Here is a 21369-nt window from a genome sequence, read left to right as displayed (position 1 = left end):
AGTAGGTTGGAGGAAGGGGTATTGATTGGATGGAGGGGTCTTGATTAGATGGAAGGTGTAGGTTGGATGGAGGGCTGTTGGTTGGATGGTGGGATATTGGTTGGATAGAGGGGTCTTGGTTGGATGGGGGCAGGATATTGGTTGGATGGAGGGTGTAGGTTGGATGGGACATGGGTGCATGAATGGAGGAGGGACCCAGCAGAAGAAGAGAGGCCTAAAACATACCTCGATGGCCTGGGTGTATTGCTCCAGCCGCTCATCAATCTTGGAGATGGGCAGAGCTGGCTGGGACTTCTTCACACTGTTACTGGAGGGTAGGAGAACGGTTACACCCATGCTCCCTCACTTGGCTTGTACGCCCCACCCCAAGTGCCTACCAGAGCTCCCTCAGGCCCCTGGATCTCTGGCCCCTGGACCTCTCTCTTCAACCCTTTCTTGGGGAACCCCAAGTCCTAGTCTGGAAAGCAGCAGGCACACCTCTTCCTGATGGAGCGGTTCAGGGACTCGGTTCTGTCGATGAGCTGCAGAGGGCAAGCAGAGATGTGAGCCTTCAGCCAGAGCCCACCACCTCCCTCCCATTGCCCCAGTGGCTCCCATCTACCAATCCAGCCCTCCACTGATTCATTTCTCAGGGTTGTGCTGAGTGCCTGGCTTGAGGGGATAGCAGAGAAAGAGCAAGATGTGCCTATTCCTGGAGGTGATGTGTGGCTGCCTCTCTGGGGCTGTCATTTGGTTGTGATTCTGGGAAAGAGGAAAAGGCAGCAGGCTGTGGGGCTTGACGTACTTTGGTGCTGGGGCTCAGGGGAGGCGAGCCCTGTTCAGTAGTGCCCTCCAAGTCCAGGGGGCTGGGTGTCCTGGGCTGCTGGCTTTTCTGGTGCTAGGAACAGAATGTCTGAGGTTATATGATGAACACCCACTTTGCACCCCTCCTGCCCCCCCACCCCAGGACCTGTTGGAGCAAACATTTTCCCTCCCTGGGCCGCAGGCCCTTTCCAGCCCTGACATGCTCTGGCTCTCGAGTTATCTGCAGTAGGGACTGGTGAGTCTGGAGGAGAGTCACTCGATCCCAGGGCCAGCAAGCCCCTCTACCCTCTGAGAATGGGGGTGCTACAGAGTCCGGGGCTGGGGGTGAGCCCCCTTTCTAGGCCAGCCCTACAAGGCCCACAGAACACATAGGAGACACAGACCCAGCCCACCCCAAGGGGAGGCCCCACCACCTGCTCATCTGCCTTCTCAGCTTCTGCTGGCCGCAGGCTGCCCTGGATGGTCCCCTCTGGGCTCTTGGGCTCTGTCTCTTCTGCTCCCAGCCCCTCCTGGAGCTCCGAGCTAGGGCTCAGGTGCAACTTCTCCAGGGGCACTCTGGCTGGGCTCTGCTCATCACCATCCTGGTTCCCGCAGGCGTGCTGGTGGGGCCTGGGGAGGAAGAAGGAGGCAATCCCATAGAAACTCATTCAGTTGCTTGCCTCAAGTCCCTTCCTGTTTCTAAACCTCAGTTTCTCCATCTGAAAGAGGAGGCTGGTCAGACCAGCTGAATGCCAAGGAATCCTGAGACCCCAGCCTCACTGGGGAAATGGGTCCAAGGATATTCAGAGGCAGCCCTCCATCCCTGGGGCCCTTTGGTGAACAGTGCCCATGGCCCCAGCTCAGCCGCGCAAGACTTTCTGTCCACTGTGGGCCACCCGATGTGCAGGATCTCTGGACAGGCCCCAGCCCCCGGCCGTGCTTGTCCATGTCCACCCTGCTGGCCTCGGCCCCCACTTGGCCTCGGCCCCTGCCCTGCTCTGTGAGGGAGGCAAGTAGCCTGAGGAGGATGGGTTTTACACAGGAGTGGGGCGGGGTCTGTGGGAGGTTTGGGGGCTAGTCAGCTGGATGGCAAGGCAAGGGCAGAGGTCACAGTTAAAATCACACCCCTGAATAGAGGGGCTGCCTGCACTAGTCATGCCTGCCGGCGGCCAGCGTAGCTCTGCCTTTGCGTAGAACTGAACCTGGGTAAGAGGAGAAATTCTCGCATTTTCCATGATTTCACGCCCCTTGGGGTTGGTGCCAGCCAAGACCCAGACCCACCGCCCAAGGTGGGTCAGTCCGAGCCAGCAGCAGGCACACAGAGGGCCCATTCAGCTGCGGCGGGCACCAGGACAGGGCAGGTGTGGGGCGGGGAGGAGGCCTGCTTGAGAACCCAAGGGTTTGACAGAAGAGCCAAAGTGCCCCCTGCTGTTGGGAACGGCTGTGGCCTGTGGCGAGAGAGGAGGGAGCCGGGCTATAGCCAGGGACACCAGTGTACAGCCCGTGCTTGCTGACCCCAGACGCATCTTAGAAATGCAGAGTGTGCACTGATTCCCAGAGGCAGATGGGCGAAACTGAGGCACAGATGGGGACCGGTGGGCAGGGGGTCGGCCAGGACCAGGGCCCCAGCGAGGTAGCTGATTCCTGGGGTGTGGGAGCTTGCTTGTAGGGTGGAGGAAGGGTGGCGGGATGATTGGAGGGGTCTGAGCTAGAGCTCGAGCCTTCTGAGGGGCCTTGAGAGGGGGGAGGTGACCCAGAGACAGGAGAGACATGGGTCTGGTGACACTCAAGGCAATGGGGACCCTGCCCCTCAAGCTTGAAGCTCCTGAGCAGAGCTTGGACCCTGCCCACAGTCAGGGGCCCTAAGCACGCCTGCAGGGTGTGGGGAGCACTCGACCCCTGAATCGGGGTGGGGGTGAGGCTCGGGGAGCAGCCCCCCATCCCTGGGCCCCAGGGGCGCTTTGGCCCCCACCCCTGCCTGCCCCGTTCAGACCAGCAAACACGTCTGCACATCTGGAAAGCTTGTCCCTCCAGGCCGGCTCACAGGCCCGCACATCTGGAAATACCTGCTCCCCTCCGTGGGAATGGAGATCAGCCAGCCCCGAGGGAGGAAGGGGCGGGCGGGCGGCAGGGGCGCAGAGCCTCCATTACGTAAGTGGGCTGCAGATGTGTGCTGATGTGGCAACACCCGGCCCGGGCCGCAGCTGGTCTGGACGGGGCCCAGGGGCCCTGGGGAGCCCAGGAATGAGATTTCCTCCCCAGCCCTCCCCGCAGCCCCTCGGCCCGCCGCCCCGCCGCCGTCTAGCTCTCTTCCTCCCTTCCCCCTGCTCCCAGCTCCAGGGCATTTTGCGGGGCTGGTGGCTTTCTCAGGCACAGGTTGGGGGCTTGGGGGAAGCCCCTGCCTGGCAGCCCTGTCTCCAGACTTTGGCCCCCACTTGCCTGTCCTCCTCCTGCTGCCCCTCTGGACTTTCACCCCAAGGGGGCTCCCCACAGTTGGAGGTCTCCCCGGCCCCCCAGTCCTGTGGCCGCTGCTCTGGCTTCTGGGACCAGTCGCTGAAACCCTCGTCCTCATCTGGTTCAGGTGCCTCCGAAGGCTTCAGGCTGAGGCTGAAAGAGTAGCACAGGGTGCTCAGAGCTGGGCCAGGCCCCAAGGGGCAGCGCTATTCCCATCACCCACACCTGCTCCCTTCCTTTGACCCTGGGCTCCAGGGCTGGGGGACTCTATCTGCTGGAGGCAGCACCCCATGGCTGGGCTGAGCCTCCCCATTGTCAGAGAGTCCCTGAGGGCAGGACTGTGTCTCCCCCACAGTCTGGAGCTGTCTGAGGCCAAAGTTGTGTCTTACCCTCTTACCCAGGACTCCCCCAGAACAGGGCTCTATCTCCCTCATGAGTCAAAAGTTCCCAAAGAGCTAGGCGCTGCTTCTCCCACCAGTCTAGGGCCTGTTAGGACCTGGGCTATGCCTCTCCCATCAGTCTAGGGTCCCCTGAAAGCTGGAATATGCCTTCCACACCAGTCTAGGGCCTCTCAAGAGCTGGGCTAAGTTTCCTCCATCAGTTGAGGGCCCCTCCAGAGCTGGGCTGTCTCTTCCATCAGCCTAGGGCCTCTGAGGACTGGGCCATGCCTCCCCCTTCAGTCTAGAGCCTTCTGAGAACTGGGCCATGCCTCCCCCATCAGTTTAGAGTCCCCTGAGAACTATTCCATGCCTCCCCCATCAGTTTAGGGTCTCTTGAGACCTGGGCTATGCTTCCTCCATCACCTCAGGGCTCCCCAGGAGCTGAGCTATGCCTCTTCCATCAGTCTAGGGTCTTCTGAGAGCTGGGCCATGCCTTCTCCATCAGTCTAGGGTTCTTGAGAGTTGAGCTGTGTCTCTCTCATCAGTCTAGGGCCCCCTGAGGGATGAGCTATGCCTTCCCCAGTACTCTAGGGCCTTCTGAGAAGTAGGCTATGCCTCCTCCATCAGTCTAGGGCCTTCTGACAGCTGGCCATGCCTCCCTCATCAGTCTAGGGCCCCCTAAGGGATGGGCTATGCCTCCTGCATTAGCCTAGGGTCCCCTGAGAGCTATTCCATCCCTCCTCCATCAGTCTAGGGTCTCTTGTGAGTCAGGCTATGTCTCTCATCAATCTGGGGACTCTCAAATAGCTGGGTTATACTTCCCTCATCAGTCTAGGGCCTTCTAAGGGATGGACTATGCCTCCCCCATTAGTCTAGGGCCTTCTGAGAACTGGACCATGCCTCCCCTATCAGTCTTGGGTCCCCTGAAAGCTATTCCATGCCTCCCCCATCAGTCTAGGGCCCCCTGAGGGATAGACTATGCCTCCCCCATTAGTCTAGGGCCTTCTGAGAACTGGGCCATGCCTCCACCATCAGTCTAGGGTCTCCTGAGAGCTATTCCATGCCTCCCCCATCAGTCTAGGACCGCTTAAGAGCTGGATTATATCTCTTTCATCAGTCTAGGGTCTCTTGCGAGTCAAGCTGTGTCTCCCCCATCAGTCTAGTGCCTCTCAATAGCTGGGTTATACCTCCCTCATCAGTCTAGGGCCTTCTGAGAGCTGGGCCATGCTTCCCCCATCTATCTAGGGTCCCCTGAGAGCTGGGATATGCCTTCCCCATCAGTCTAGGGTCCCTGAGAATTAGGCCATGCCTCTCCCATCAGTCTAGGGTCTCTTGAGAGCTGAGTTATGCCTCCCTCGCTTAGTCTAGGGTTCTTGAGAGCTGAGCTGTGCCTTCCTCATCAGTCTAAGGCTCCCCAAGAGCTGGGCTGTACTTCCCCTCCTCAGTCTAGGGTCCCCTGCCTGCTGGGCTGTGCCTCCTCTATCCCCGTGGGGTCCCCGGTCTTGCTCTACTCCCTTAGCTGAGCCCCCAGGGCTGCAGTGACATGCTCCTTCCCCAGGAAGCCCCTGCACCCAGTCCCCTCATGGCAGGCCTGAGATGTGGCGCTGGTGGGCCCCCCTCTGCCCCCAGTCCCTGCCATCTAGACAGAGGACCCGGCCTGAGGGGCCATGACCGCTGCAGCACCCCACCCCGCCCGGAGCTGCTGACTCGGAGAAAATGGAACAAAACAGCGGCGGGAGGAAGGGGGGCATTATTGTAAAAACAGCCCAGCCCGGCCGCGGGGGCCTCCTGGGCCCAGGGAGGAAACGAGCCGGCCTGCGGCCCCGCCAACTTGGACGCAGCCTCCATGAGTCACCGGCAGCAGGGAGCTTGGGCGGGGGGCTCCGGGGCCAGGGCCACGCAGCTGGGGTCAGTGTCGGTCCAAGCAGGGGCCGGGGCCACGCGGGGCGGCCAGAGCCTGAGTCAGCGCTCTGGGAGGTGGGCTGGGAGGGGTGGCCGCACGTGAGTCCATCCAGCCGGCCGGCCAGCAGGCTCGCTGGTGCCGGGGGTTTTGGGGACCCTCACCCTGAGAACTCTCCCCACTCCTGCTCCTGGGCTGAGCCCCTCCATGGGCTCACCTGCTCGGGGACCCCTGACCCGGGGTCCAACCACCAGCACACTGCTCTGCCCACGGGTGCAGGGCCAGGTGAGCTGGTTGGGTGGGGGTGGGGGGGACAGCTTACAGGGTCTCCTGCTCGGGCAGCTCAGGGGACTGGCCGCCTCTGTCCTCGTCCTGGGCCCGCAGCTGCCGGTCCCTCTCCCGGCGGCGCCGCTCCCGGGCGGCCTCCTCCTCATCTTCCACGCTCCACTGAGTGGTGAGCCTGGGGAGTAGCAAGACACAGTCACACCACTGCTCACACCCTGCCAGTCCGGTCCAAGCAGGACTCTCCTGTCCGGGTCGTGTCCTTAAGGCAGATGTCATGTCATGAAGGTGCCCTCGGGCCCAGGGGGCAGCTCCCAGGGCTCTGGAGGCCTGGAGACGGAGGGGCTCCTGTGTCCAGGCAAGCCCAGAGCCACCCCAGTGCTGAATGAGACCCCCGTGTCCCCTCCACCAGCCAGGCTCCTTCAGCCTCATCAGAGCCAGGACCCAGGTGGGCACAGTCCTAGGGCTGCAGAGGGCATGGGACAGGGCTGCTGGAGGGGCCTGAAGGCTGGTGCCCCACGTCCTACCTGAATCAAGGGACTGTGGCCTCGGCCAGTCAGGTGGTGCCAGGCCGGGCTGGGGTCTGGCCAGGGGCAGACCCGGCTAGGCAGCCACCTCGTCACCCAACCACCCCAGCTGGGATGCTCCCTCCTGATCCCCAAGGGCCTGGCCTGTTGGAAGAAGGTGGCCCCTCAAAAGGGCCCAAAACCCACAGAAAAGGCTGCCTCCAGCCTGAGCCTGACCTCTCTCTGGGCTGTTTCACAGATGAGGAAACTGAGGCCTGCATGAGAGAGCTTCCTCTCCCAGTGTCTGCTGACCTCATGGATTCTCAGGGTCCTTCACTCAGGACTGCACAAGGTGGGCCTGGGACCCTGGCCCTGGCCCACAGCTCTCATACTCTTGGTGTCCGGGGAGGGAGCTCCCCAGGCCTTGGCCACCAACATGGCCCTGTCCCCCCAGTCTCCCTGGACCCCAAGAGGGGAGTCCTGGTCTCTGCTTCTGCAGGGGTCTCAGTCCCCTCCTGCCGGTGTCCGCTGCCTGACCCTGCAGCCTGCTCCTCCTGCCTTGGCCAGGATGGCCGGCTCCATGGTCTCAGCAGCCCTGCCAGCCATGATCTAATCTCTCCTCAGTCCTCCCAGACAAAAGCCAGGCCTCTTCACGGCCCCTGCTTTGGGCCCGCTCTCCCCACCACGGCCCCCCGGGGATCCCAGCCGTGCTCAGACCTCAGCACCCTGAGTCTGCCCACCCTCACTCCTCAGCACTGCCTCTGGCTCCCACCCCTGGGGCCCCGGGGAGCCTTTCCTGCCCCACATCTGGCTCCCATCCTGCTCCAGGGCCTCGGCTCAAAGCCATGGGGCCATGTTTTCTGGAGAGGTAGCACCCAGGGTGCTCTTGACTGTTGGGGACCTGGGGTCCAGGGCCTTGCCCACCATTCACACCGGCAGGCCCTCTGAATGGAGGGTGGGAGCAGGTGGGTACAAGGGGAGCTCGTGCTAGGTCTCTGGCTGCAGGATGGAGAGAGTGGGCCCAGTGGCCTTCTTGGGGGGCAGCCCTGGGGGCACCCTGGGAAGGATTCCTGGTCCTTCCTGACAAGATCGGCCATCTTGCTCCCCTTGCTCCCATGTCTCGGCTGCGGGTGCCTATGGGCATGTCTGTGTCGGCCAGTGGGCGGTGCGTGGGTGCTTGTGCATGACCAGGCGTGGCGTGGGTGGCCCCATCCGTGTACTTATGTCCACGGCCTCAGGCCTGCCCCATGCCCACACTCAGGAACTCCCATGGGCGGTTTCTCCTGCTCCCCAGACCCTTCCACCAAAATCCGAGCACAGGCACCACACTGTGTCCCGTCACCCCTGACACAGATATGCACAGCACCTCTGGGGGCCACTGTATGGAAATGTGTCCAGGCCACAGAAGCCCCATGCAGGCTGGCGCTCTGCAGAGACTCCCCCACGGACACGCACCGCGTTGCCGGGCCTCCCTCACACACACAGACGCACACATCCTCACGTGTCCATGCTCCCAAATGCCCCACAGCACGTACATGCTTGCACACCCTCAGATGTCCACCTGCACACGCAGACTCAGAAAACAAAGCGCGGGGCGGAATGGCGGAATGGCGGCATCCTGGTTCCTGGTGCTCCTGCCATCGCCCCAACAGTGGCCTGGGAGGGAGACTGAGGCATGTTTTCTGAGAGCAGCATCCCTAAGGAGCCGGCCCTCCGAGGGCCACCCTTTGCCACCTGCCATCTGCCTGTGCTTCCCTGAATCTCCCCAGGGCAGGGTAGGGGTGCAGGGTAGGGGTCTCTGGGTGTCTCCCCCAGCCCCACGCGGGGAGACCCAGCGGCCTGAGGACAAGGAGCCCTCCCCCTCGCCTGCTCCCTCCCGCCAGCCCCAGGATGTGAGTAATGCAGCCCCTCCTGGCCCCTCCCGTGACCTCACCCTCACTGTTCCACAGCTGGGCTCTGTTCTGGGAACTGAGAGGGGGCGGCTCTCCTGGGGTGGGGTGGGGGCCTCTGGCCTGGGAAAGGCACCCCCCTTCCCCGGCCAGCAGCCCAGACCCCTTGGCAGGCTGAGCAGAGCTGTCAGGACACCGGCGATGCCCCCCCCCCCCGCCCCCGCCCCATGGCCCCTGGCTCAGCCCAAGTGCAGCTGTAAGGGATTTGCTGTTCCTTAGCAAATGCAATTAGGCTGTTTCCTGTGTCTGTTCTGGCTCCGAGCAGCCAAGGGTCCAGCCCCAGGGGCTGCGAGTGGGGCTCCGCACCCCCAGCAGCAGGCTCTGCCACAGGGCCTCACCCCACTCACCAGTGTGCGCAGACCCCGGCTTCCCCATTCTGGGTGGGGGTCCCCAAGTTCAGGGGCTGCCCCTGCTGGCCCCCGCTCAAGGCACCAGCCCCCTCTCTCCTCCTGCTGCAGCCCCTCCAGTCTCTCTACCAGGGTCCAAGGATGAGATGGTCCTGAGCCCGCCTGGTCCTCCCTGCAGTCTCACCTCCTTCCTCCTCCTTCCTGCCCCCCTGCCCCCCCTCCTGCCCTGCGCCTAGGGTTGGTCCCAGCTTGACTCTGCCCCCTGCAGGCGGCTTGTGGGTCACCCCACCTGTCCTGGTGCCTAAAGGTCAGCCCAGAGTCATGGGGAGAGCTTGGCAGTGGGTGGGGGGGCTCCCCGCCAGAGAAGTTCTTCCTTTAGGCCTACAGGGGACCCTCCTGGCCGCAGGTGTCCCCCACCACAGCGGGTAGAAGCTAGGAAGTGGGACCAGCACCCCACGGGGAGCAGGGAGCACAGGTCTCCAGTGGCCCTCCTCCCCAGGGTCTCCTACACTTCCACCGGGGTGGACACTTGCAGTGCGACTGGTCCCTTGAGTGGCCAGAGAGCCCATGAGCAAGGGACAGAGTAAGAGGAATGAGCTCACGGAGAGGCCTTCTTAGTGTTGGCTTCCAGGGGTCCCCAACAACCAGAGAGCAGGCCCCCAAGGGCAGAGGTTGGGAGCCCTGTCAGGGAGCTTGGGGGAGGGCAGCTGTGGCTGGGCCACTTGGAGGGTGCCCCTTGTGGGTCAGTCAAGGCAGGGTCCTCCCTGCAGTGCAGGGAGGATCTGGGATCTTGTGGCACTGCCAGGGTGCTTGCTGTCACTCATCCTCACAGAGAGGCAGAGGGTACACCTGTAGGGGGGAGAGCCTGGAGTGGGTGGGGCAGCGGGAGGGGCACGCTGCTGCCCTGGGCCAGGGGTGTGGGTATGGGTGCTGCAGCTGCCGGGAACCTGGCTTCTCCACACCCCACCCGCCTCCCCTGGCTCAGGCCTAGCCCACCCTCCCGGCCATCCCCCTCCAGCAGCTCCTTTCTGGGTGTGTCTCTGCCCCGCTGGGCATAGGGAGAGACAACCTCTTTCCTCGAAGGCACAGCCTGGGGGGGGGGGCGGTAGACACCCCCCTCCCCCACCACAAGCCCAAACCCTGCCCAGAGGGAGCCCAGGAGGCCACCTCCAACTGAGGTCTGAAAGATGAGCCAGGGAGAGGGTCTGCAGAGGAGAGCCGAGAAGGCCAGTGGCCCAAGAACCCAGTGTGGCCACAGCCAGGGAGGGGCAGCTGTGGGCAGCTGGACAGGAGGGTCTCTGAGTCCCCAGGGGACAGCCCTGAGAGGTCCTGATCAGGCCTTCTGATTAGCATAGGGGGGCAGGAGGGGGGATGCAGGCATCCTGGGGAGGTGGCGTGGGCAGACAGCAGCCTGTAGAGCTGCCACGTGTCTCCATCTGCCCCGCACCCCAGTGAGGGCTTGGGCAAGCAGAGTGTGGGGTGCATGGGGACTCTCAGGGACACGGTCAGGAGGGCCTGCCAGTGAGCAGGGACCCAGGCCAAACTGGGGAGAGCCCGGGGGATCAGAAACCCCTAAGGGAGCTGGGGAGGCACCACCAGGGAGCAGGCCTGGGGCACAGAGAAAGGCCTGGAGGGCCCCCTTCGCGTCTCCCTCCCTCCTCCCCCATGCTGGGTGCTCCTAGGGGTTAGAGCTGCAGGGATGGGGATAGCCTGGGCCTTCACCCCACCCTGGGGCGTGGGGGGAGCTTGGTGTCCCTGCTGAGTGCCCCATTCCACCCTGCTGCGCAGGAATACAGCCCTTCCTGACTCTCCCCTTTATGGTCCCTCCCAGGAGAGGCGGGGCAGGGTGGGGGCAGATTAGGTCTCTGGGAGACCTCCTGAGGAGGTCACCTCAGGAGGAGGGGCAGGGCCAGGGCATGGCTGTGGCTTTGGTCTTTCTGACATCCTTCCCAGGGTGATACTCCAGGTCCGGCCTCAGCTCCCCAGCTATAATAAGGGGTGCTGACATTGCCCAGCCAGGTGTGGACTGAGACCCCTCTCTGGGGCACCCTAGCTCCTGCTTCCTCTTGGGGGTGCTGTTGGCAGACCTGGGCCCCCCAAAAGGGAAGCTGGCCCACACCCCACCCCACCTCCTGGCCCTGCTGGCAGGTCGCAGCTGCGAAGCCTTCCCAGAGGAGGGGACATCTGCCTGCAAAGCTGGCTTCCCCACCATCCCAAGGGGTTGGTACCCCAAAAGGCACAGGCCAGGGGCACAGGCTGATCCAGGAGACATGGGGCTCAGCGGCAGCCTCTGGGAGCCCACAGCTGGCCAGACAGAGGCCAGCCCTGCGATGACATCCACGTGCCACATGTGCCAGCCCAGGGCATCATACAGCAGCCCGGAGAGCAGGGCTCTAGCTCCTTCCCAGCCCCTGGGGGGATTCTGGGCTCTCCGAACCCTGCCTCAGGGGAGAGGGGGCAAAAGTCTAAGCAGCCTGTCTGCTGGCATCTTTCCATCACCTGAGCCTTGAGCCCCCAGGCAGAAGGGGTGTCCCCTTCCCACCACGAGGCCGTCCCCTCCTTCATTAGTGTCTTCTCCATAGGGCCCTGGCCAAGCCTCTTTGTCCAGCAGCCCCTCCTCTTCCCCCAGTAGGGTAGCACTTGGGGGCCTCTTATTTGGGGGGACCCCGAGCTGCCCCACATAGCCCCCAAAGCCAAAGAATCCCCCTTCTGCCCGTCTTTCCTGGCTGACCACAGGGGCAGACTATGGAGGGTAGTGCTCTGCGGTCACCAGGGACCCCTCGGGAGCACTGGTGCCAGGCCCTGCTCCACCTGAGATTCCCATCCCTGGCCTCAGAATGCCACCTGGCTCTCACCCCACTCGGGGGGCACCATCACCCTGCGGATGGCCAAAGAGTGGGGCTGGAAGGTCTCCTCCCAGGAAGGGGAGGCAGCACCCACAGCCACCATAGCCACCATCTCCAGCCTCCCTCTCTGAGCTGGGCTCCTGGTCCCCCTTGATGACACCCTGATGTCTACAGCCGGCTCAGGTCTGCAGTCCAGCTGTCTGTGCATAGGTCTGGGCTGGCCTGTCCCCACATGCGTCCCTCCCCTCAGCCTCTGGTTCCTCCCCTCCCTCCCTGAGCCAGCCCTCTGTCCTGCCAGGTCCACACACAGCCAGGTCCCTGCCCTCTGGGACCCTAGGGGCCGACCCCAAGCAAGGCTCAGGGACCACAGAGGAGGGCCCCATTCTGAACCAGGGGGAGTAGCCCTCAAGAAGTGCCCCCAGGGCAGGGGCACCCGTGCGTGTGCCCGGCCTGGCAGGACGGGGGACGCAGTGGGCAGACAGACGCCCATCAGAGAGGGTGGTGCAGCAAATTGGTGCGCGGGCGTCCCTACCCCTCCCTTCTGCTCTGTCACCCCCACCACCCCCTAGGTCCAGATGTAAAGCCCACACCCCTCCCAGGGCAGCATGGTCCCAGCACACCCCATGTGGGTGCCCCTTGGGAGTCATCTGTCCCTGTGGCCACATCCTGCTCCAGCCCCGCCAGGCCCCAGCCCTGCCCCAGGCCCCTGACTGCTGCCTGGTCACTGGCGCCACCCCCCGCCCCCCTGCCATCCTCACGTGTGTGAGCTGCCCCTGCTATAGGGTCCTGGCCAGACCGGTCCCTCCCATGAGTGCCCCGGGCAATGCCCGGACCCCAGCCTCCGGCCACAACCATCACCCCAGACCAGCCATGTGCAACTGCCGGGACCCTTGAAGGCTCTGGGGGGGCCAGCCTCCCAAGGCCAGTCAGGGCAGCCGCAGCCCAGGCCCACCCATCACACCACCGGCCCCCAGGGCGTCCAGGCTGGGAGGGCGGACCCTCATCGTCCACTCCAGTGGCCCAACGGGAAGTGGGGACTCACTGCAGCTCGGGTGCCCACACCCTGGCAGACGGCTCCAACCTGGGGGAGATGGAGTCTATGCCCCCAAAGCCTTCCCAGGGGGGCTTTGCCCGCTCAGGAGTCCCCTCTACAGCCTGGCTCCACAGAGCACCGACCTGGGAGCCCCAAGGACCTCTGAACCCCAGACCGCTCTCTCCCAGGCTTCCCCTTGGTGCACAGAGGCTGGTCGGGGACCGTCCACTTCTGCCCCACAGTAGGGGATCCAGAACCAAGCTTGAGGTCCTGCTGGCTGGTCCATTACCTCCCTGTTGCTGGGCATCCTACCTCCTATGATGTGCTCCGTGCTCAGCCTCTTGCCCTGGACCCTGTGGGCTTGGGGTCAGAGGTCCAGGCCCCGCTCTCTCCAGGTGAGGCTGCTTGTGGGACTCCGGCGTGGCTGTGAGCGGCACCAGCCCTGTGTCCCTCTTCCCTCTGCCCTACGCACTGCACTCGCCACGCAGTCCTCCTGCGAGTCCCTGACCACAGCGCCGCAGGGGTCTGGGCCAAGTGTCGCGGCTGCCCAGGAGGCTGCCCGGCCCCGGCCCCTCCCCAAGCCGCATCCTTCACGGCAGCGACTCGCCCCTGCCCCCTGCCCCGCCTGTGCGGTGCTTGGGCCCACCTCTGGGCCACACGGCAGACTGACCACGGGGTGTCCCCCGCCTCACCTCCGGGTCCGACCCAGGCTCCTCTCGGCGCTGGCCGGCCCTCCGGGGGAGCCTGTCACTCCCGAGCCAGGCTGGGCGGCCTGGCACGGCTCTAGCACTGCTCATGGGCTAGGCTTTGGCACGTTCCGGGACACGCGACCAGTGGCTGGCACCAGCTAGAGCCTCTGCCGCCCTCCCCCTCGTCCTGCCCGCTCGTACCCGGGTGGTTCTTCCTCAGCCCCAGGGTCCCGCACACGGCGCTCCTCCTCAGTCCCACTCCGGGGTCTCAGAACCTGGATGCCCCCACGGCGGGAGTCACAGCCTGGCCTCCAACAGCCGGCTGCGGGCTCCCAGCTCTGCACACCCCCCAGCTCTGCCCCCCGGCTCTCCCCCCCAGCCTGTCCCCCAGCTCTCCCCGCCCGGCTCTGCATCCCCAGCTCTGCCGCCCCCACCCCGGGCTCTGCACATCCCCCACCCGGCTCTGCCCCTCCAACTCTCCCCCCCCCACCGGCTATGCACCCCCAGCTCTGCCCTCTCGCTCTGCACATCCCCCCAGCTCTGCCGCCCCCCAGCTCTGCATCCCCAGCTCTGCACCCCTGGCTCTGTCCCCCCCAGCTCTGCCCCCCCAACTCTCCCCCAGCTCTGCCCCCCAGCTCTCATATCCCCCCAGCTCTGCCCCCGGCTCTGCACCCCTGGCTCTGCCCCCACCAGCTCTGCTCCACCTGGCTCTGCCTTCCCCAGCTCTGCAGCCCCTGGCTCTACACCCCTCGGCTCTGTCCCCCAACTCTGTCCCCCGACTCTGCCCCCCTGGCTCTGCACCCCCAGGCCCCGAGTGTGTGGAGCAGCCCAACCCTCCGCCTGATGCTGCTGGAGCCCTGGGTGCCCTGCCTGCCCCCCACCCCGGCCCCTCCTCTGAGGTGCTCCTCACAGCTGCCCGCCCCCATGGAGCATCTGGGGGTGCTGGGGGTGGGCCTGAGGAGCCGGGGCGGTGCCACAGGACTAGCCTTGATCAGTGTCCTCGTGCCCCCCCTGCCTTGTGTCCTGTGATTCCCCAGAACCCTCTCCCACCTGCCCCCCAGGCCTCAAACCTCCCTGAGCCTCAGCTCCCTAGGCACAATAACGGATACACGGGCTGGCCTTGGGATGGTGTACTGGCCGAGGTCGGGTAGGACTTGCCCAGGTCACTGTCCCTGAGGACCCTGCCCAGAGCTGGGGGCTATGTGACCCCTCACGGCTGGCCTGTGGCTCCTGCGGTTGCCCCATTACAGGAGAGGATGCAGAATGGAGTGGGGTGGCATCCGACCTGGGGCTCCCCCAGCCGCCAGGGAAGGCACATTGGGGTTTTAGCTCCATGGCTCCCAAAGGCTGGCGCAGGGTGGCAGGAGGGTCGGGTGGGGAGAGCGTGCACCCCGCTGTGCGGCCCCAACCCCGGTGCACGAATCCCCCTCTGCCCCTCTCTGTCCTTCCTCCCCGTGGAGGTTCTCTCTCGGCCCTCGCTTGGCCTCTTGGCCTTCCCTCCCTCCTTTCTGGCTGGTGCCTCCTCCCATCTCCGTGGTGGGCCAGGAGCGGGCAGTAGATGGGGCCACCCCACCTCCCACACTCAGCACCCACACCACCTGGCCGTCGGGGCCTCCTCCCCTCTGCTGCTGGGGACAGTGGGACAGACGGTGCAGAGTGAACAGCCCGGGAAGGACAGGGTGGGAGGGGACATGTGGGAGGAGACACATGGGATGGACACTGTGGGAGGGGACACATAGGAGGAGACACATGGGATAGACAGCATGGGAGGGGACTCTGTGGGAGGGGACACATGGGAGGAGACACATGGGAGGAGACACATGGGATAGACACCGTGGGAGGGGACACTGTGGGAGGGGACAGTGTGGAACAGACAGTGTGGGATGGACAGTATAGGACGGACAGTGTGGGAGTGGACACGTGGGAGGGGCTGCCGAGCCTCCACAGTACCCACGCCCCTGGAGCACCCCCTGTCTGCCCTGTCCATCCCTTCTCTTTGTTGTTTTCCCTCCACTTCTCCTTCCTATTGGCCATCATCCCATTCCCTTGTCCCATCGAGTCCTGTCCCTTCTGTCCCCCTCCTATCCCTGTCTGTCCCATTGTTTCCCACCCCATCCCCATCCTACTCTTGTCCCTGTCTCCCTCCTATCTTGTCCTGTCATTCTATTCCCATCACTGTCCCTGTCCAGCATTCCATCCTGTTCCCATCCTAGCCCTGTCCTGTCCCTATCTGATCCCCATCCCATCCTGTCCTGTTCCCATTCCATCTTGTCCCTGTCCTCGTATCTACCTCTCCCTGTCCCTGTCCGCATCCTATTCGCATCCCATCCTGTCCTGTCCCCACCCTGTCCCCATCCTGCCCTATCTAATCCCCAGTTCATCCTGCCCTGTCCCCATCCCATCTGTCCCTGTCCTCATCCTGTCCCTCTTCCTGTCCCCATCCTATCCCCATCCCATCCTGCCCTGTCCTGTCCCTGACCTGTTTCTGTCCTTTCCCTATTCCAGTCCTGTGCCTCTCCCCATCCCTGTCCCCATCTTGTCCCCATCCTGCTCTATCTGATCCCCATCCCGTCTCTGTCCCCATCCTATTCCCATCCCATCCTGCCCTGTGCCCATTCTATCCCTATTCCCATCTCTTCCCTGTCCCTTCCCTGTCCCTGCATACCCTCTTTCTGCCCTCATGGGGACACCTTGTCCCTTACCCCCTCTTCTTTGTCCTGCTTCACTCTCTCTCACTTTTTTTCTCTCTCTTTATCTCTTTCTCCCCCCACACCTGCTAGGAGGTATTTTGGGAGCGTCTCACAGCCTGCTGGGCACACGGCCCCCTGGCCCCCAGCCTCACCTCAAGCCCACCTCAGGACCTCTCCCTTCCTAGGTGGGCAGCACCCTCCCCACCGCGTTCTCACCTTCCAGGGCCCACGAACTGATCCCACGCTCTCCCTGTCCCCGGGGGCTGCCCAGGGCTTCCCCCAGCCCCAGCTCACACTTGCCCCAGGACACCTGTGTAGGTTGGACCCCAGCCACCAACCTGTGCTGAGCCACTCTGAGATAGACGAGGTGCTCCTGGGAGCCATGCCCTCTCTGGCCACCCTTCAGGGCCCAGGAGCCACGGGGTGCCCTCTCGAAGCTCTGGCAGGGGCTTGGCGGGGGCAAGTCCTCAGGTGCCTGGTGCACCCAGGCTGCTGCTCGCTCACCGCCCTGTCCTGCTCTGGTTCGCAGGATGGGACTGCAGCCTGAACCTCAGTGCTCTGGGCTCCGGCCCTGACGCCCTGCCCAGGGGGCTGGGCCACTCAGTCCCCGCACCCCCGCGATGCCAGCTCGCCGGGGTTCCTGGCGCAGCTCTGGCCGACAGACTGCCTGGTCCCAGGGCAGCACCACCCACCAGACACCCAGGCTCTGCCAGGGCGAGGGCCAGCCCCCCTCCCATCTGGGGCCCTGGGTGGGCCCGAGGCAGCCACACCCCCTTGGACACTGGTTTGGAGGCCTGGCTCCCCCCCCTCCGCCACCACCCGCCCTGCCGCCACCGCCTCGTTGGGCTGGCCCGTCCTTTGCCCTGCTGGCCACACCAGGGTCCCCAGAGGCCTCCTAGACCTGGCTGCCCAGGGTGGGAGGCCAGGCACGGAGACTGCCGTCATGCCTGCGGTGGATGTGTGCCCAGAGCGGTAGAGCGGTGGGCAGAGGGGCTTCACCAGGGCTCCCCCGGCCCACCGAGCCTCTCCAGGGGGACTGGGGTCCCGAATACCAAGAGACACTGCAGAGTGACCCCTGCAGCCCTTTCGGTCTGTGCCAGCCAAGCCCCCACTCCACAAAGCCAGGCCCCCAAAGACCACTCAACCAGGTGGGCGGCCCAGAATCTGGGAGGTGAGGGGCTCAGGGTCTCCTTGCTGCCCCCAGCTCACTCCTAATATCAGCCTGGCCCAAGCTGTCGATCACCCAGGGGCATAGGAGGGAACCACGTGGGGAGGGACAGAGCCGGCCTGGGGGCACTGCAGAGGGGGGTCCCTGGCCGTTCCTGCCACCTGAAGCATCTTCCTAGGCTCTGACAGCTGGTGAGGACCCACATGGGCAGCCACAATGATGGTGCCAAGGTTAGAGGGTGCTACGGGTGGGCACGGGGACAAGTCCCCCCTCCTGGGCCCGTTTTTAATGGACTTAAACTGGATTCAATTTACACCCGGCCCTGCTGGCTTCCACATGAGCTTGTCACTAAGAGGCGCCGCACCCTGCCCCTGGCGTCCCCCTTCCCACCCCACACCCAGGCGGCCCCCCAGCGAAGTGGGGGGACGGTGGGCACGGGTGCCCCAGGGCAAGTCACCAGCCTCACTGAGCCTGGCTTTCTGTTCGTCAAATAGGCACACAGGGCCGTTTGCCCAGGCTTCAGGAAGTGCGGCCTGTGAAATGCAGGACAGGTGCTGATGTCAGGGAGGGTGGCAGGGATGCCAATGGCCACCTGGCCACCTGTGGGTGGCTCACACCTGTGAGCGTCACCATGTGAGCTGTGTGGTTCGCTCACCACAGCTGGACCGGACCCCCTGGTGTTATTCTCTGAGAGACTCTCTCTCCCTTGCCCCCCACCTGGCCCCCCAGCCGCAGGATTTTGTGGGGAGCTCAAAGGGATGCTTCCTTCTCTCTCTGGCCCACTGGCCTCTGCAGGGCCTCTGGGTGCCCAGCACTCGCTCCCCCCGTGGACTCTATGACTGTCCTCCTGGGCCTCAGTTTCCCCATTTGTTAAGCAGCACTGATGAGCCTCTGGGATTGACCCGGGCACCAGTAAGTCCTTTCTGGAGGGGGACCACAGCAGTGACTGCTGGGAGGACACATCCCAACTGGGCAGGAGGAGGAGCCCTGCCTGAGGGTCCCCTGGTTAGCAGCGCCAGGACCCAACAGGTGTGAAGTCAGGAACTGACTCGCAGGCTCACGTCATGAATGGACAGGGTGGGGCTGCAAGGGAGCATGGCCCGCGGGGGCCCCACACCCAGCTGCTGGTCCCAACCCCAAAGGGTGGCCCGTGGGCCGTGCCTGGGTGGGGCCAGGGGCGAGCCGTCACTCAGGGTCTGAGGGCCCCAACCAGCCAGAGCCGAGGGGCCCGGGGCTGCTCTCAGCCCACCTGAACACCTTGTCTCTCCTTCCTCCCAGAATCAGGACGTGGGCACAGCTGGGGATGCTGACATGCCTGTCCCTCCCTCCAGGAGCATGCAGTCTGCAGCATGCTCCGGGCTGTCGAAGGAGAAGCCAAAGCAGGCTGCATGGAGGAGGCAGTATTTCAGCTGGGCCTTCGATGCCTGGAAGGGTAGAGGAGGAGGAAGAGCATTGCAGGCGGCTCAGAGTGATGTGATGAGCAGCCTGTGGCATGGCTCTGAGCCCGCCTCTGGCCTTTTGCTTCTGCTCTCTCTCTCCTCCTCTTCCAGGTAGAGGTACCACCATGCCACTGCTTTACAAAGGAGGAAACTGAGGGCCAGAGATGCTAGGGTCCTGGCCCAAAAGCCTGAGATGCTGGAGCCAGGGGTCCAGCCCGGGGACGACCTGACTCTGAGGCCCAAGCACTCACCACAGCCCCGCGGCACCTCCCATGCAGGGCTGGTGTGCTAAGGGGGGTGGTGAATGTGGCCGCAAAGTCCGGCGTCATCATCTGTAAAGCAAGGGGTGACAGGGTGGTCGCCAGGGGCCAGCGGGAGCTCAGGCGAGGCCCAGGGAGCAGGGCTGAGGACCCACTTCCTGCAGCGGGCCTGGGCAGAGGCCCCGGACCAGGGGAAGGTGCCCGGGGAGAGCAGCCCTGCCCAGGCCGGCGGGCGGGTGCGCAGGAGGGAAGCAGAGCGCACAGGGCCGCCCGGCGGGAGGACGACGCGGCCTCCTGCACACCCGCGCACCTGTGCCACAGCCCCCCGACTGCCCGGGGTGCCCGGCCCTGCCCGCCCTGCCCCCGCCTGGGCCAGGGCACCTACCTCACCAGCTTCTCCAGGCCCCGTTGGCTGGAACTCCTCCTCAGGAGGGCCGAGCCGCTCATGCTGCAGGCGGCCCCGCCGGCCGGCGACCTGGCCTGACCCCAGCCCTGGGGACGCTGCTGCTCCTTCTTCAAAGGCCGCCGGCCTCTGTCTGCTGGCCTCCCCCTGCTCCTCCTCCTGCCACCAGGACCCCTCTCCCCCTCCTCTCTCCTTTCTCTCCCGGCCCCCGCCTTCGCGCCCTTGTCTGTGTCCCTGGATCTGCGCTGTCTGTCGTCTGTCTGGCCGTCTGGGCTCTCTGGCTGACGCCCCCTCCCCGTTGGCTCGCCCCGTCTCCCTGTCTGTGGCCTGCTCTGTCCACCCTGGGCCCTCTGGCCCCGGCAGGGGCGGGGGGGGGGCCTCCTGGGCCAGCTCCCCGATAGTTGCCCCCCGGGCGTCTGGGTGCCCGTCTGTCCCCGTCTGGACGGCCTCACGGACTCTGTGGGTCTCTCCTTCAGGACGTTTAGCAGCTGCTTCCCTTTTGTTCCCCCCAGCCCCCCTCTCCCCCCTCGGCCTCCTCCCCCTCCCCCTCCCCCTCCTTCCGAGACTAGTAAAAATGTCAGAGAGAAAACCCTCCAGCCCCACAGCCCTGGGGCTTAGCAGGACCTCAGCGGCCTGGGACGGGCACAGTCTTCCCTCGGCGGGCGCCCTGGCCTCACTCCACTCTCCCCCTGCAGCTCATCCCCACCACTTGCGGGGCATCCAGCCCCCCCCATCTGCCTCTCCATCCCTTTGTGCCTCTCCCCTCACCCTGGGCCTGCCCTGGCCAGCCCTCTGGCCCTCCTCTTGTCCTCGCCTTTCTGGATCTCTTGGGTCAAGCCCCCCCTGCCCTGCCCTGCCCCCCCCCAGCCTAGCCCTCTGCTCCCTCCCTGCAGGCCCCCAGACCCTCCCTGCTCCCACACTCAGACCCTGTCTCCTCTCCTCTCCCTCTGTGTCTCTCTCTGCCCCTATCTCTGTGCCCCTCCCTCCCCCTCACGCCCTCCCCCTCCTTTCCTCTCCCCTCCCTTCCTCTTCTCCCTCTCTCCCCTCCCTCCCTCCCCCTCCTTCCCTCCCCTCCCTCCTGGTTCTCCAGTTTTCCCCTGTTTATGCCCAGCTCTCTGCTCCACTTATCACCTCGAGGGGGAATCCTCTCTGCTCCCCCAGTGGGGAGGCTGCTGCCCCCCCAGCACATGCCTGGCCACACTGGGAGGTCAGAGCAGAGACACCTCCAAGGCACAGACTAACACGGCCTGCCCTGTTGGGTAGCAGAGAGCACGCTCCCAGGGTGGCTGGTGGGCACAAGGTCAGTGTGGTGCCCTGGCCGGCGGGCCCCCTGCCCCCTGTGCTCTGGCCAAGGCCTGGGAGGTGCAGCCCAGCCCACTGTTCCTCCGGTTGGGCTTAGTCGCCATGACTCACTGGAGAACGCTCGCGGGCAAGTGACCGGACAAGGCGGGTACTGGACTCGTGTCTGCAGGGCGTCACCAAGCCCAGCTCAGTGCCCAGCAGTTATGTCCAGCAGCTTGCCCGGCTCGCCAACCCTCACAGCCACCGCACCTAGGTCCTGTGTGGGGAAACCGAGGCTCAGACAGGTATCCAAGTTTGCAGAGCTGGGGCTGATGGAGCCGGAACCACGAGCCTGTGTGCTGACTGCCTGCCCAGAATGCCCTCCATCCCCCATAGCACAGAGGAACGGCCCCTCTCACTTCCCCAGCTAGCATGACCTCAGGCTAGGCCAGGGGACCAGGGCTGAGAGCACCTGGGGGATGCGAGACTGGACCAGGGGAGGCTAAGATCAGGTAGGCAAGTGTTGCACCCATAGTCACTGTGCAGGCCGTGCGTGGTGCAGTGGCAGCCACATGGGCCCATAGCTCAGATCCGCAGTGACTCAGATGGTGGCTGGCTGGCACAGCCTCGTGGGGGTCACGAAGTCTGGCTCTGATTCCTCCCTCACCCTCCACATACCAGGTGGGGTCCTGTGGCCAGTCCTGGAGGGGAGCTCACAGCTATCCCCTCCCACAACCCTGGGGGCATCCAGAGAATGTGGGAGTGTGCCACAGAGGCAATGGTGCCCACCAACCATCCCCAGCATCCATCCAGAGCTGCAGATGCCTCAAGATTCTAGTGGAACACGGAGGAGGGAAAGGGGAGCAGGACCACCAGGTTGGCCCTCAGGTTGAGCCAGATCGCCCAGAGGAGGTGAGACTGTGCCTCATTTCCATCTCAACCTGTGCATCTCCCCCTTG

At 64.6% G+C, this 21369-nt stretch overlaps 1 protein-coding gene across 6 annotated transcripts in view; it reads right to left on the bottom strand.

The window, feature by feature from the left end:
* The window catches only part of LSP1 (lymphocyte specific protein 1), a 37963-nt gene that overhangs the window by 5864 nt on the left and 10730 nt on the right, over positions 1-21369 (bottom strand). For 2 of the 6 annotated variants that reach the window (XM_055313241.1, XM_055313250.1), the window contains exons 1-7: positions 14768-14877; positions 5840-5977; positions 3223-3390; positions 1218-1413; positions 785-877; positions 478-521; positions 226-307 (exon numbers count right to left, since the gene is read on the bottom strand). In XM_055313241.1, the coding sequence (XP_055169216.1) occupies positions 226-307; positions 478-521; positions 785-877; positions 1218-1413; positions 3223-3390; positions 5840-5977; positions 14768-14862 (816 nt within the window). In that variant the 5' untranslated portion in view covers positions 14863-14877. Of the gene's footprint in view, positions 1-225; positions 308-477; positions 522-784; positions 878-1217; positions 1414-3222; positions 3391-5839; positions 5978-7840; positions 7863-14767; positions 14878-19111; positions 19640-21369 lie in introns of those variants that run through there. The other 4 variants (XM_055313273.1, XM_055313259.1, XM_055313278.1 and 1 more) reach the window with 4 other exon arrangements.

This window comes from Nyctereutes procyonoides, unplaced genomic scaffold (genome assembly GCF_905146905.1).
Source record: "Nyctereutes procyonoides isolate TBG_1078 unplaced genomic scaffold, NYPRO_anot_genome, whole genome shotgun sequence".
Taxonomy (NCBI): Eukaryota; Metazoa; Chordata; class Mammalia; order Carnivora; family Canidae; genus Nyctereutes; species Nyctereutes procyonoides.
This window is presented reverse-complemented; position numbering and strand designations above follow the sequence as displayed.